At 56.8% G+C, this 15,467-nt stretch overlaps 1 protein-coding gene across 2 annotated transcripts in view; it reads left to right on the top strand.

The window, feature by feature from the left end:
• LETM1 (leucine zipper and EF-hand containing transmembrane protein 1) overlaps nt 1–15,200 on the top strand; it is a 34,704-nt gene extending 19,504 nt beyond the window's left edge. Inside the window, exons 7-14 of one of the 2 annotated variants that reach the window (XM_034672213.1) lie at nt 2,079–2,198; nt 3,659–3,790; nt 4,127–4,270; nt 4,878–5,012; nt 8,042–8,176; nt 9,702–9,892; nt 10,789–10,927; nt 12,303–15,200. In XM_034672213.1, the coding sequence (XP_034528104.1) occupies nt 2,079–2,198; nt 3,659–3,790; nt 4,127–4,270; nt 4,878–5,012; nt 8,042–8,176; nt 9,702–9,892; nt 10,789–10,927; nt 12,303–12,452 (1,146 nt within the window). In that variant the 3' untranslated portion in view covers nt 12,453–15,200. The remainder of the gene's footprint in view (nt 1–2,078; nt 2,199–3,658; nt 3,791–4,126; nt 4,271–4,877; nt 5,013–8,041; nt 8,177–9,701; nt 9,893–10,788; nt 10,928–12,302) is intronic. The other variant, XM_034672214.1, reaches the window with a different exon arrangement.
• The last annotated feature ends 267 nt before the right edge of the window (nt 15,201–15,467 follow it).

Consider the following 15,467-nt stretch of genomic DNA (forward strand, 5'->3'; position numbering starts at 1 on the left):
CCCAGGGAAGATGTTCCTCAGAGACTGTAGAGGCCGGAGGAAATGGAACTATATTTTTCATGTGCTGAAAAAGACCCTCTCAACTCAGAATCCTGTTCCCAGTGAAACTATAACAAAGGTGTCAAGACATTCTCAAAAGAAGGAAAACTAAGAGAACTTAGCACCAGCTGATCTGCCCTCCACCTAGAGGAGGGTCTCTAATCGGAAAGGACGTAGTGGAAAGGATGATGGGGGGGGGGTTAGGGACACTGGACCCCGCATCCCCCCAATACAGGTGAAAGTCTGCATATCACTTTCCTTTTTAATTCCTCTCTTCGTCCACACTGAAGTGGTGCTGCAGTAGAGAACTTATTTACAACTGCAGTGACGTGTTATGAGGTAAATTATCCAGAAGGATCCTCGGCTCTATAGTGTTTCAAGTTACGTTCTCAGAAAGAGAAACAAAATGCCCAAGATGGGATTTGACTCCATTAAAAACCCAACTGGAGGGAGCTCCTGCCTCTGTGTCCCTCAGTGGTAGGCAGGCAGGTGGCACCGCCAGGCCTTCTGTGTATGACATTTGACCCCAAAAAAACTTACCTGCTAAGAGCCTCCTGTTGACCAGAAGCCTTACTGATGGCATAAATAGTTCATTAATACCTGTTTTTTGTGTTGTATGTGTTATATGCTGTATTCTTACAATAGAGTAAGTCAGGCAAAAGAACGTGTTACTAAAATTGTAAGGAAGAGAAAAGACATTTCCAGTGCTGTCCTGTGTCAAGAAAAACACAAGCATGAGTGGACCTGCACATTTTAAGCCTGTGTTGTTCATGGGTCAGCTGTGATAGGAGGAGGCCTGGACCATGAAGAAAAAAGAACATGGTAAGCAAACATGTCGACTTTTCTTCTTGTCCGCCTTCTACGTTAAGTGCGATGGTTGCGGCAGAAACGACGGGCAGTATGGGGTGGCTATCCTTGGAAGGAAGAGACATTGAGACGGGCGTACCATGAGTGGGAGAGGTCAGGGGACATGTGGGGGCTGAGGTGTCTACACTGGCTGGGACTGGATAGGATGTGGCTGGTGAGCAGCCGCTGCACGTTCCTCGTGAGGAGACGGACTCAGAAGCAGGGGACACAGGTCCACGTGGAGTCATGTAACCCACAGGAAGACAGAAGAAAACAAAAACTCAGCTCTTCCATAATAACCCCACACTGAAAAGACCCGGCTGTCCTTCAGTGGGAGAACGGTTAAAGCAGGATGGTCTTACCGCACGGCGCTGTTTAGTTACGGAAGAGCACGCGTGCAGGTCTTCCAGAACTCCCCAGAAGTCGTTGTGCGCTTCACGTACAGTGAGAACGAGGGGCAGGGAGGAGTGGTTGCCAGGGCTTCAGGAGGTGGGAGTGTGTCTGTGAAAGGGCAGCATGAGGTCCTGGTGGGGACAGAGGGTTTCCTGCTTGGTGTCGTGTCCCTGTGTCGGCTATGACGTTGTCCGCATCATCCGTACGGCGTTACCATGGGGAGAAACCCTGTCTGTCACCTTCGCATGTTGATCTGTAGTCCCCTCAAAATGGAAAACTCACTTCAGAGGAGGGGTGTCACGGTGCTGTCTGCCTCACCAGGTCATGGCGAGGCTTGAGTGGGGCCGACTGAGGGGGTGTCTGGCACGAGGACTCTGGTTTGCTCTTCTCAGTTGGGTCCCTGTGACCTCAGGCTGAGACCAGGAGATGTCTTCAGAGGGTCGGAGTCGCCCTGCTCTCTGTCCTTCCTCCCCTGTCCTGCGGATACTGAGAACCCCTGGGTGGCTGGAGGGCCATGGGGGGGTGGGGAGGAAAGCTGGGGTGACCATGAGGAGGAGGAGAAGGAAGGGGCCATCTAGCACAAGGAACAGGCCCTGGGCTGAGGTGGGTCCTGCCCACTGTGTGCCTCCCTGAGGTCCCCATCTTCTGTCAGACAGTTGTGGCGTCTGCAGACCCAGAGCTGAGGCCTTGTGACAATGGTTTGTCTTGTGCTGGGCAAGGCGGGTTGGAAAGTATCTGACAGCGAGACCGTAATCCTGGAATGATCTTTCCACATGTGCTTAGTTGACTTTCTTTTATAGCTGATCGCTGAGGAAGGGGTGGACAGCCTGAATGTCAAGGAATTGCAGTCGGCGTGTCGGGCGCGAGGCATGCGGGCCCTCGGCGTCACGGAGGATCGTCTGAAGGACCAGCTGAAGCAGGTGTGTGGCTGAAGGGCTTCCCCTTCCATCCAACCGGCTTGGATGGACTTGCTGTGGAAAGACTCTCCCCAAACCCCGGGTGGCATCCAGGCCTGGATGAGGGTGCGTGGCGGCCTGGTTCTTTTGTGTGCTCACATACTCCCGTGTTCACGGCTCTGACCTTTCTCACCTGCTCTTGGCTGATGTTAACACCCTTACTGTGCCATTCTGGTCCCGTGTAGACAGATGAGGACTAGGTTAACTTCCCTTAAAATTCCAGTATGTCTTGTAATGAGGCCAGGGACCTTTGGGTAAATCGGACGCAGGCCAGCCCAACCCGAGTGTTTCCGTCGGCTGCGCCTTGCTCTCTCCGGCAGCCCGGAGGGCCCTTGGGCAGAGTCCAGAGGCCAGCTCTGCAGCTGGCATCAGTTTGAGGAGGTCAGAGGTTGGAGGGCGACATTCACAGCACTTCAGCTGTCAAGCTCAGCAGACCTGACACATGCCCGGTGCCGGCCGGCTCCCTCCCCGGTGGTTGTCCCCCACACGTAGACAAAGATGTGACCACACCTGCTTCTCCTCGCTCAACACAAGCGCTGTTTAGTACGTGGTCCCCCGGCAGAGCCTTCTCCGCAGGCCGAGCCCCCCTGTGTCTTCCCCGGGCGTGCCTGGGACTGTTGGCAGCCTTCTTTGAGCAGTCAGGCGCAGGCGAGTACGGGACGCTGTCGGAAATCAGAGCGTTTGGGTTTCCCTGGCCGTGTGTCTTCCATCTCATCTCAGCTTCTGTCCTGCATCCGGTTTGTGTCCAGACCTTGTCGTGGTCTTTCTGGTCAGTTTGAACACTGCTGCAACAGTGGGACCTTTGTGTCACTAGCACCCCCAAACAGTGCCTGGCCCTTACGAGGCAGGCAGAGCCCTGAGAGCCTTCTGAGGTGCCACCCTTGCAGTGTCTGTGGCGCTTGGCCGTGAAGAGCTTCCGGGGCACCTGGTGGCACCGTTGGCAGAGCATCCGACTCTTGGTTTCGGCTCAGCTGGTGATCTTGAGGCTCATGAGGCCCAGTCCCACGCGGGCTCTGTGCTCAGCAGAGTGTCGTCTAGAGACTCTCTCTCTCCCTTGCCCCCCCAACAAGTAGAATTAAATCAGTAAGTGAAGAGCTTCATTAGCAGAGAGTCTGGTCATCTCGCTCCGTGCTTTCTGAGCCTGGCGGCTGTGCCGCGGGTGCTCATTCATGACCCTGGGGGCATCTCGGGCTTGGTCGGCTGAGGGAGATATCAGGTCATAAGAGGCGGCAGTAGGTGGGCCTTGTAGAAATTAAGGACTCTTGTTTTTGGGAAAACTTCCTTGAGTGACCTAGTGTGTCCATCTACTCAAGCCCCCTCCCCCATCAAATCAGAAGGGAGGAAAATTCCAGGGTCCAGGCCCCAGGAGAGGCCAGTGGGATGCGGCCAACAGGTGAGTCTGTGTCTTCAAACTCCGATTGCAGTGGTTGGAGCTGCACTTGCATCAGGAGATCCCAACGTCCCTGCTCATCCTGTCCCGGGCCATGTACCTCCCAGACACGCTCTCACCCGCCGACCAGCTCAAGTCAACACTGCAGACACTCCCAGAGATCGTGGTACGTGTGGCCAGAGACCGCTTCTGTGGCTCGCTCTGGAGGGGGCCCTCTCGCTTTTGGGGATGCACACCCCCACTTCTGTCTTATCGGTCCTTCCTCTGAGTATCAAGGGCTCCTATGACAGATGCAGAAGGTGCCCCTTAGGTGCCTTGCAGCACTTCCCGCAGACGGGGTTTCCTCAGTGTCTCCGTTCTGGAAGCCCAGACGACGGTACCGCTTGGCAGTGCCGGTGGGCTGGGGGTGCTGCAGGGGCCTGTCTGGCTATGGTGACCCCGCCGTGCCTCCATGAGCCCTTGGGCCGCAGGCATCCCCCTCACAGGTGTCCCCTCTCCGAAGGCGAAGGAAGCCCAGGTGAAAGTGGCGGAAGTGGAGGGCGAGCAGGTGGACAACAAGGCGAAGCTGGAGGCCACGTTGCAGGAGGAGGCGGCCATCCAGCGGGAGCACTGGGAGAAGGAGCTGCAGCGGCTCTCCGAGGCAGCGGTAAGCAGCCGGCAGGTGCCAGGGCCTGCCCCGGCAGAGCGAGAGCCACACCAAGCGCCGGGACAGGCTAAAGGCTGTCTGCTCCAGTTTTTCTAGAAACTGCTTGCGGAACTGCGTCTGGAGGGTCCCTGCGATCTGTCTCCTTTTTTCTGCCTGGAACGCCCAGGGGACAGGACTTGGCTGGCTCTCCCATGGTCCGCGTGCCAGTCCCCCCGCGCGGCCAGCTCAGCCAGCGGGTGTTCTCTTTGGGCTCCCTCGGCCTGGGCGGCGGGTGTGCTTGCTCTGGAGGTCGTGGGGCAGCTTCGTGCAGTTGTCAGGGAAGGACTGAAGGCACCATGTTAGATGGGCCTCAGTGGACCCGGGGAGCGCCAGTGCGCAGCTGCGTGAGTCGTGTTAGGGTTAGGGTTAGGGTTAGGGTTAGGGTTAGAGTCCTGCGGTGACGCCTCGTGGGAGGCACACCCCCCCACTGCCGGCTGCCGGGCTTAACCTCCACCAGCACCTGGCCGGCCTGTCAACAACACGGCCTCCGACTGCGCCGCCACGGGCGCTCCGGGATGGCGGCTGGGGCGACAGGCGGTGCTGAGTTGGCAGTGGCCTTGCATTTCAGAAGGAAGTGGAGCCAGGAGTGGCGGCAGAGGCTGCCCCTGGGAGGCCTGCGGCCGAGCTGCAGCCGGAAGTGCCTGAGGTGACCCTGCCGTCAGAGGCCCTGAAGGACGCGGCCCCTGTGCTGGAAGGCTTGAAGGTAACCGTGCGCGCACGCCCGGAGCGCAGGCTCTGTTGGAGCCCAGCAGGAGGGTGAAGGGGGGCTGGCTTGTGGGGCGGGGGTCCTTAGGCGCCATGGCCTGGCTCAGGGTGACAGCACACAGTTGTGGGGTGAGGAGGGTGAGGCCGCAGGTGGGAGATGTTCTCGGGAGGCCCAGTGTGGCATGAGAAGAGCAAGCTGCCCTCCAAGCTTTGGGCCCGAGTGCCTGGAAGGTTGAGGCGCCCGTTGCTGGGCCCCCCGGGCCCTCTGTGCTCCCAGTGGCAGGGCATCCACGCCTGAAGGCAGGTCTTTAGGCCCCTTCCCGGCTGGGCTGCGCAGTGCGAAGGAGGGGAAGCTGTGTGACCCCCAGCCTAGTGTGCTGTGCATCCCAGCGGCAGACTCGGGGGGCCTCACTGTCCTGGTGGTAGCCCGCTCCCCACATGGGACGCCTTCCATCTTGAACTCCCGGGTGTCAGGTACGGGAAATGTCTGTAGATGGATGGCAATGTCGGTTTGGCAGCTGGAGTAGGAGAGCGACCGGGGCCACAGATTCATGGGGTGGGGGTTCAAGTGAGGTCCCAGAGGGGTTGGAACACGGAGGCCTCCATGTTGAGAGGTCAGAGGAGAGACAAGGCTGGAGGGACCGCTCATGTGGTCCCAACACATCAACGCCTAGGTGTGGGAGGGTTGTGCCCAGGGGAGGGTGGGCCTCATCGGGGATGTTGAGGGCCGGGTCGGGGAGGCCTGAAGACCGACTCCTAATGGGGAAGGTGAGGCTGTCCGTGGCCTTGGCAGGAGTAGTCATGGGGCAGAGCTGGAAGGAAAAGCTCTCCTGAGGGGGTCTCAGGGTGGAGCTGCCAGGAGGTGGGGGGGACGCCAGCCTTCTCCAGGCCCTTGGGGAAGGAAGGACCCCCACTGCAGCAGGCGGCAGGGAGAGCTGGGTCTCTGGAAGGCGCTAGACTGTTGCTTCGAGAAGACTCGGGGTAGGACATCTGACCTGGTGCGGCTGCCTAAGGTGGTCTGCGATCCTCAGAGGCCATGCGTTTGGGTGGAGGACAGTGGGTGGGACAGGCCTGTGAGGAGGGAGGCCGGGGCCATCCTGGAAACAGACACTTGGTGGTAGTGACACATTGAAGAGGCTGGGAGGAAGAGGGTCCCAGGAAGCTGGGACCAAGCTGGGCTCAAAGGGTGACCCAGGGAAGGGTCAGGGTCATTTTTAAGGCAGTGCAAGGCTGGGACACAGACAGCTGAGCAGAGATGGAGCCTGGCTGGGCCCACGGAATGCACCTTGGGGAGAAGGGGCACCTGTCATTAAATAGGGCTGGGACAGATGGCTGTCTTCATGGAAACAGGTGCATCCCATTTCCAGCAGATTAAGGGCCTAAATGTGACGGGACATTTAGAACTGTCAGGACTAAGGGCTGCTGAGGATTTCTTAGCAAGAAGCACAGACCTTTACAGAATTGTCAGCTAAGAGCCTTTGTTCCCTGCAAAGTTACCGTAAGGAGTGGGGAAAACAAGTGCCTCTGTCACCGTTTGCAGCGCACCCTTGTAGGTTTTAGCCGTGCTGACCGTCTGCTGGGGGTGGACAGAGAACCGGAACAGCTCTAGCTCTGGCAAGGACATTGAGCTGATGGCTGAAAGCCTTTCTGCAGAGAAAGCCAGGCCCATGTGGCTTCACAGGCCAGGTTCCTGGTGAGATCCTTCCAGGTCGACACAGACTGTTTGCAGAAAGCCCAAGAGGGGGACCATTTCCAGCTCATTCTGAGATGAGCGCTGGCTGATGCCAGTACCAGACGGCTAGGAGAGAACTGCACAGCTGTATCTTTCAGGAACACAGATGCTCAAACTCTTAACAAGCTTGTAGCAAATCAGATGCAACTATTCTGTCAAAAGGCTGATACATCGTGATCTCATGGGGCTTGTCCAGGGAATACAAAACAGTCAGTGTAACGGGCATATTAACAGAATGAAGAGAAAAACCATGTGTGATCATCTCGATAAATGCAGAAAAAGCGCTTCACAGAATCCAGCATCTGTTCCTGATAACAAGGAACTTCTCAGCGAGCCGAAAGAGGAGCGAGTTCTCTCGCCCGACGAAGAGCGTCTGTGGAAGCAGCTGCAGCTCTCTGGGTCCCTGATGGGGGGCGCCGGCGAGCCTGTCCGTGCTCACTGCTTCTCTTCCGCAGTGTGCTGAGGATCTGGCCCACACGGTTAGGTAGGAAAAGAATCAACCCACACGGTCGGAAGGAAGGAGCGAAACTGTCTGTTCACAGAGGATGTGCACGTCTGTACTGGTAACGAGCAGTCAACCTGAAATCTCTGTATCGCGGGTGGTCCCCTAACGTGAGCCCCTGAGGGACGAAGCTGAAAGTAGCCACGTCAGCGCTGTACACCGGATGCTGTGGGGGTGCTGGGGTTGATGAGCTCAAGCGGGTGTCCTGTGCTCGTGGATGCCAGGGGTCCTGGTTGGTGAGGTGTTCGTTCTGCAGCTGTCTAGACTCAGAACCATCAACATCCCGGCAGGCTGTGTGTGGAAACTGACAGGCTCATTCTCAAAGTACGCGGGGATTCGGAGGGGCCACAGTAGCCTGTGGCAGAGGGACAGGTTTGCTGCGTGTTCTGGATGGGATGCTGTCCAGCCGCTGGAGGCACAGGACAGCACTGGTGGGCTCCAGGGGAGGGAGCGGACGACGTCCTACATGCATGAGTTCACGGTCTGGGATGTGCGTGCGTGACCTGCCAGAGGGCAGCTTCGAGCCGGCCTGGGGACAGAAAGGTTTGGGGTGGCCGACAGGTCTCTTGTCAGGTGGTGATGGTTTTCCGGGCTTACATGCGTGTCCAATACACACGTGGCACAGGTGCACGCGGGGGCGAGGACGGGGACTGCGCGTATCTGCTGGCCTCTGCCATGCACAGCGGGAGCAGACGGTGTGGACAGAAGAGCTGCCGAGTCTCTTGGGGAGGGGGCAGTGATGATTTTCCTCCAGCTGGGTTTCCATTGGGGTGCCTGTGTGTCCTCTTTGCAGGAAGAGGAAATAACGAAAGAGGAAATCGACATACTCAGCAACGCCTGCTCGAAGCTGAAAGAGCAGAAGTCGTCCCTGACGAAGGAGAAGGAGGAGCTGGAGCTGCTCAAGGAGGATGTGCAGGACTATAGCGAGGTGGGCAGCGGTATCTCGGGGGTGCCCTCCGCCTCCTTCGGGACCAGTGGGTGGTCTCCGCGCAGCTGTGCAGCTGGGCCCTTTGCTCTACTCGCCCTGGCGGTTGATAGGCCCGTGAAGGTAGCAGGCAGACAGTCTGACCGCTTGATAAACGAAATCCTAGTTTCAGTCGTGCTTCCCTGAAAGACACTTCTTTCTTACACACTAGCTCTTTTCTTTCCTTTTTTTTCCTTTTTTTCAAAGAAAACCTGTCTGTTTGTTTTATAAATATTACTTCCGAATCTTTTTTTTTTTTTAAGATTTTATTTATTTATTCCACAGAGATAGAGACAGCCAGCGAGAGAGGGAACACAAGGGGGGAGTGGGAGAGGAAGAAGCAGGCTCATAGCAGAGGAGCCTGATGTGGGAACTCGATCCCATAACGCCGGGATCACGCCCTGAGCCGAAGGCAGACGCTTAACCGCTGTGCCACCCAGGCGCCCCATATAAATATTACTTCCGAATCTTAAAAGAGCTGATTCGGGGCGCCCGGCTGGCTCAGTCGCAGCATGTGACTCCATATCAAGGTTGTGAGCTCAATACCCACGTGGGGTGTGGAGCCTGCTTTATAAGAGAAGTATGTTTCCATAGACCCATTGGGAAAAGATGACTAGTTTTGAGATTGGTAAAAATAATGAGCCATTTTCATGGCAACCCTATTGCCATGATAGGTTCTCCGTTGGAAATTAGGTGTTCAGACCCTGAGCCATTTGCCTCGTCTCTAGCCCCACTATCTGTTCCTCTCTGTAATGCTTGCTCATGAAGGCAGTCATGACTTGGGATTTAAGAAGGCACATTCTAGGGGCACCTGGGCGCTCAGCTATTAAGTGTCTGCCTTCAGCTCAGGTCATGATCCCAGGGTCCTGGGATTGAACCCTGCATTGGGCTCCCTGCTTGGCGGGAAGCCTGGTTCTCCCTCTCCCACTCCCCATGCTTGTGTTCTCTCTCTCGCTGTCTCTCTCTGTCAAATAAATAAATAAAATCTTAAAAAAAAAAAAAAAAAAGCATTCTATTCCTTGATTCTTTTTTTTTCTTTTTAAAGATTGTATTTGTTTGACAGAGACACAGTGAGAGAGGGAACACAAGCAGAGGGAGAGGGAGACCAGGCTTCCCACTGAGCAGGGAGCCTGACACGGGGCTCGATCCCAGGACCCTGGGATCGTGACCTGAGCCGCAGGCAGACGCTTAACGACTGAGCCACCCAGGCGTCCCTATTCCTTGATTCTTTCATCCATTTATTTATCCTTTTAACAAATATAAAGAAAGTTGAGGTTTAAATAAAGCCATTTTCTTTGCTACAGAAAGAATATTTGAGTTTGCAAAAATAAGAGTAATTTGAGAGAAGCAGATAGGACTGTGTAGTTCCTTTCACGACTTGGAACTTTTTACCTTTGGGTTAATTTAACTACTTTTACAAGGTAAACTTAGCTGTATGGTTCCCTTTTTTTTTTTTAAGACCACCTTTTACAATAAATGCGTTCACTAGGACTTGCAGGAGATCAAGAAGGAGCTTTCCAAGACCGGCGAGGAGATGTACGTGGAGGAGTCCAAAGCCAGCAAGAGGCTGACCAAGAGGGTGCAGCAGATGATAGGGCAGATGGACAGCCTGCTCTCGCAGCTGGAGACGGACCAGAAGGCCAGCAGGCTGGGCCCCGCTGCCGAGCAGCCGCCTGCGGGGTGAGTGTGGTGCCTAACACCTGACCTTTGACCCAGCAGTTCTAGCCAGAAGCCCAGCCGCACCGCAGTCTCCGCTTGCTGCAAACCGTTTTCCTGGAGTAGCTCTCGGGGTCCTCTCTTGCACACGCACGTGCGCACACACGTGCACACTTTGACCACTGTCAGGACCACAGCTGTGGCTTGGCTGGTCCCCCACCCCCACCCCCTAGGCACCATAGGCCACACCTGTCTCCAGACTGCCATCAAGCTGATCCTTCCAGAGTGTACATAGGATTGCAGCTCCCCTGGGAGCCCCTGGGCCCTGCTCCGCCTCCTCTCTCTTCCTGAACCCACTACACGAAGGCACTCAGTGAGGGTGCCCCACTCGGGGGTTATTGTGTGAGGGGCTGTCACTCTGGTGGGTACTGCTCCTGTGGACTGGGTACTGTGCTCTGAGCACCCACATCTACGGGGGCTGGTGGACTGGTTACACACTTCCTGCTGTCCTCCTTTTGGGGGGCCTTCACCCCCAGACAAGGTCTGTGTCCTTCCAGAGTTGACCTGCTGTGCTTTGTCGGCCCACCTGCCCTCACCGCTCAGAAGGTGGCACACCCGTACTCGGCCCTGCCACCCAGGCCACGGCACACACAGGCCTGAGGACCACTGCCCAGTAACCATGGGACTCTCTGTCGTCCTCAGCAGTGGAGAGGCTTACTGGGGGCAGCGCACAGGGAGACCTGGGGCCAAGTGAAGATTTCTGGTTTTGTATCCCGAGTTAGACGAGCATTCCCAAAGGCAGGGGCCAGGGAGCTCTGGAGGGAGAGGTTGCCCGGGTCAGGGCTGACCCATAGGAGGCCTGGTGAGGCCGTGGGAGTGGCTGTGCCGCAGACAAGCTGTGCCCCTGCCCCAACCCCCAGGGAGACTGTCATCAGCGTCACCGAGCTCATCAGTGCCATGAAGCAGATCAAGCACATTCCAGAAAATAAGCTCATCAGTCTGGCCTCTGCACTGGATGAAAATAAGGACGGCAAGGTCAACATCGATGACCTCGTCAAGGTGAGCTGCTGGGACCGGGTTGGGGCTGCATGGCCCAGCCAAAGGCTGGCTCTGGGGGTGGGCATTTTCCACATGTGGCCCTGTCTCTATCCTCACATTAAACCCTTGGCTTAGTCAGGATGCCCACCTAGAGCAGCCCGTCTGCATTTTGACTGGATGCTTGGCCTCTCGCGGCCTCCAGCGGGGCCATGGCGTGGTCTGGGGAGTGCGGTAGCAGCGGGGTGCCTGGGGCCGACCTCAGAGGGAGATGCGTCGGGCCGTTCTCTGGGCCAGACTTAAGCAGGGACCACCTGAACCCTGAGGGGGGGGCACTTGGGTCCCTGGTGCCAAGAGTTGGGCAGCCCAGGAGACTGGGAGTGGGATTCCCCCTTCATAAGGAGGTCTCTGAGGGGAAAGCACCTTCACGGGTGTTTGGATCCAGCTGGTTAGTGATTTTTCACATGTTTACCAAGCATAGCGGCTGACTGACTGTGGTCCGGTTGAAAGACAAGGCGTTAGCAGGCACAATGCTAACGCCATCGCTTTGCCCGCAGCAGAGGCTGGGAGGCCCGAGCGCACGTCAGCTGCCCCTTCCCCGGGGCCCGTTCCGTGGTACAGATGGCAGCTCAGGTGCCCTCGCCCTGCACCCCCGGATGCTCTGCCCTGGTGGAGCCACGGGGACGAGCCTCTGTGCAGGGCAAGGCCCCCTGGCCGTGAGCAGGGACCTGACTGGGGACCTGACCCTGCATCCTCACATACCACGTATCTTCTGCTCTCTGAGCCCCTCTCCCTCGTAGCTTTTTTTTTTAAGATGTTATTATTCATTTGACGGGGGGGGGGGGCAAGAGCACACACACACAAATGGGGAGTGGTGGCGGGAACGGAAGAAGCAGACTCCCTGCTGAGCAGGGAGCTTGGTGCGGGGCTTGATCCTAGGACCCCGAGATCATGACCCCTCCCTCATAGCTTTTTTTTTTTTTTAAGATTTTATTTATTTATTTGACAGAGATAGAGGCAGCCAGAGAGAGAGGGAACACAAGCACGGGGAGTGGGAGAGGAAGAAGCAGGCTCATAGCGGAGGAGCCTGATGTGGGGCTCGATCCCATAACGCTGGGATCACGCCCTGAGCCGAAGGCAGATGCTCAACCGCTGTGCCACCCAGGCGCCCCCCTCCCTCATAGCTTTTAACCTGGCCTGGGGCTTTGGAGCCTGTTGGCCTCCGGGGGTGGGTGGGGGTCTGGTACTGGAGAGCCAGGGCAGTTGAAAGACCCCAGGTACCCGCCTGCTGGGACGGAGGAGCCAGGCTCCATCTCTCCTGTGTGCTTGCTCTGTGGGGAAAGCGCTGCGTGGGGGCAGGGCCACCCCTGAGCCCTTCGTCCCTTTCTCATGTGCATAGGTGATCGAGCTGGTGGACAAAGAAGACATCCACATCTCCACTAGCCAGGTGGCCGAGATTGTGGCCATGTTGGAAAAGGAGGAGAAGGTGGAGGAGAAGGAGAAGGCTAAGGAGAAGGCTGAGAAGGAGGCTGCTGAAGTGAAGAATTAGGGTCCGCCCTGCTCGCGGGCACCTTGGGGCCCCTCCCACATCGGCCTCTGCCCCGTCGCGCCTGCTGCCGGGCCCTGCTGTGCTAGTGATGGCTTTGAGGTGATTCTTAGTGACAAGTCTAATATTTTGTCTGGAATAAATCAGAAACTTCCATAATCAAGTAATTTTTAATTTTCATCATTCCATGAAGATTCATTCAGTCTGGAATCCCCAAACCCTTCCAGGGAATCATGTCTGGATTCACACATTGGCACAGTGCTGCCGTGGCCCCAGCCATGGCGGCCACATGTGCTCCCGCCAACGGCCAGGGAGTTGTGGCTGCACACGGGCCTCCTGGCTCCAGAGGTGGGCCCAGGCCAGACCAGGGCAGCAAGGTGCCTCCCTCCCTGAGTGTGCCGCACCCTGCTGGCGCCTGCCCCAGGAGGTGGAAGGACCGGCCGTGTGGACTCCCCATGCCCGTGGAGCCTGAGGCATGCAGATGGAATTAGAGAAACACCAGCCGTCCTTGGCTCTGGAAAGGACATGGCCGTTAGTCTGCGGACTTGGATTCTGCCCGTCAGGCTAAATAGCACCGATTCACGCACATTTCCAAAGTCGTCTCTGGAACGACTGGGATCCCGTGGCCTCTGGAAAACCACAGCTCTCCGACGGGAACGTGGTGCCTTGTGCAAGTCTCCTGTCGTGTGCGTCAGCTCTTGCTTGGTTTAACCTTTGACATTCCCCTAACCCTTTAACCAGTTAAATAGTACAGAATTTCCACACACCACTGCGTGTCTGACTTGTAATAGTTGACAAGAGTTATGCCGGGAGAGATGCTAATTAAGCCTTTCCATTAGACTAACTGATGATGCTGTTGTGGCTTTTAGAAAGGTTTTCACTTTGGATTGTCAGCACCCCGTCGCCCCAGCAGGTGATGGGAGCGGATCGTGCTGTGTGTCCAGGGGCGGTGCGGGGCGCTCTGAGCGCAAATACCCTGCCATAGCGTCACTCCCAGCTCCTCCGGACCAGCGGGCCGGTGCCTGCACTCCTGGTCCTGTGGTGGGGCGTCCCGAGGGGCCTTCAGAAAGGTGGCACCGTGGCGGGGGCCAGCCCAGCACACAGGCTTCAGACGCGTCGGGTTCGCCTGGCACACCCTGGGGTGGAGTGGGACGGCCTCCATGGGCTTGGCGTCCGGCCGCTTAAGCACCTGGCAGCTCAGGAAAGGGGTGCTCTGGGAGGGGGGCACTGTGGTCCCAGCTCCGTCGGACTCGTCCTTCAAAGGCTGGGTCTGTTACGGGCAAAAACATTCTCTTGGGGAAATGCAGGCATAGGCTTGGAAGACCAGGGAACAGAGTGGCCAGGTGAGCCAGGAGAGGAGGACAAGGGCCCAGAAAGGATGGCTTTTAAATTACTTGAAACTTTTTACTCAGCCGTTAAAGAGGAAACTTGAGAAAATAGGAATAAGATTGTGTATTCTCAAATGTAAACCTTTGTAAAGTAACAGTTGGGTTCTAAAGGGTTTTTATTTCAATTACTTGAGAAAGACGTATATATATTCTAGATGCTGAATTAAAATATTTATGAATCACCCTAACTGACTTCCGTGGCGCGGTGTTTAGCTGAGGAAGTGTGTGTGTTTGTCAGCTTTGGGCTGCCCGTGAGCCCCGCGGGCGGTCGTTGTCTTTCTAGTGAGCAGTGCTCGGCTGTGCCCAAATCCTGTCTTCACCTCACCCCCTGGCCAGTGCCCTGGGCATCCCCACGATGCGGTCACTGCCACGGCCAGGTGCTCCCGCTCCACCCCCTGCTCCGGACCCCCCCCACCACCACTTGCCCATGTCCTGCAGGAGAGACACGCTTGTCGAGCGCACGTGGGACCTTCGGAGTCTGTCACGGCGGCGGCGGTGCTGCTGCAGCCCTCCCCCCTCAGCGGCATGTGGGACGTTCCTGTCCTGAGCTGTTCATTGCCGCCGAGAGTCGTGTCCAGGTGCGGGCACAACCAGCCATAGGTCTGGAAGCTCGAGTTCTGTGCGCCGAGGTTTGCAGAGGCGGCTGCCCCCGGCCTTCCGCACTGCAGGAGGAGGAAGGAGCCTGCGACGTCCACACCTGCCTGAAAAGGAAACAGGAATTCTTAGCACGCGCTTCATTCCTCACTCTGCGTTTTAAACACCTGCTCTTTTACTTGGGATTTGGGAAAACAGTGTGTGGCTTCTAGACCCCTTGGGAATACCAAAATCCAGACTTCTTAAAAATGAAGGGCGCCTCGTAATTTTTGAACAATAACCTCCAGGCAGTGGTTCTCACAGTGGGGCCCTGGGCCGGCTCCCCCTGAGAACCGTGCCCCCCTCCGGCTGTGTATAAATGTCTTTTTTTAGGAATAGTGTTTTTATTAAAATGCCAAATTAATGTTCCTATAATAGCTCTCCGTAAGATTTTTGAACCATGTGACGCATCAGAATCAAGGTGGAAGCCGTCAAAGTTGTTGGAGTGTCTGCCTTTGTGACCGCTTTGTGCTTCGGGCTCTCTTCCACCTTAGTGGAAGAAGGGGGTGGCACGTGGACCGTGGGTGGGGCTGTGCTCTCATGAGGCCTGGTTCCAGATGGATGTCCACCTTGCGGAGGTCAAGCCCGGGTGGTCTCGGGTGCGCGCTGGCTTCACGTCCCATCAGACTGTGCCCCCAGACTGACCCCTGTGCTGCTGGCTAGGTGCTCGGTGTGATGTACGGAGAAGGGTTAATAAAGCACTGTCGTGATGACCTGTCCACCGTGCGGTGGTTGCTTTGTCCAGACTGGTGAAGGAGGCCGCTGCCTGACCAGGCCCTCCCCCGACCCCAGCCCTCAGTGGACGCCTTGGGACCTGAGTGGACAGGACTGGGATTCCAGCTGAAGGATCACCTAGGAGGGCCCAATTCTGGTGGGAAAGACTCAGGTCTCCTGGGAGTGGAGACGGTGCTGCCCAAGGGCTGTGCACTCTGCTGAGGTGGTCTTGGATGATGCAGGGGCCCTCCCTACACTGTTCCCTGCTCCCTGAAGCCTGGAC

Source organism: Ailuropoda melanoleuca, chromosome 11, assembly GCF_002007445.2.
Source record: "Ailuropoda melanoleuca isolate Jingjing chromosome 11, ASM200744v2, whole genome shotgun sequence".
Taxonomy (NCBI): Eukaryota; Metazoa; Chordata; class Mammalia; order Carnivora; family Ursidae; genus Ailuropoda; species Ailuropoda melanoleuca.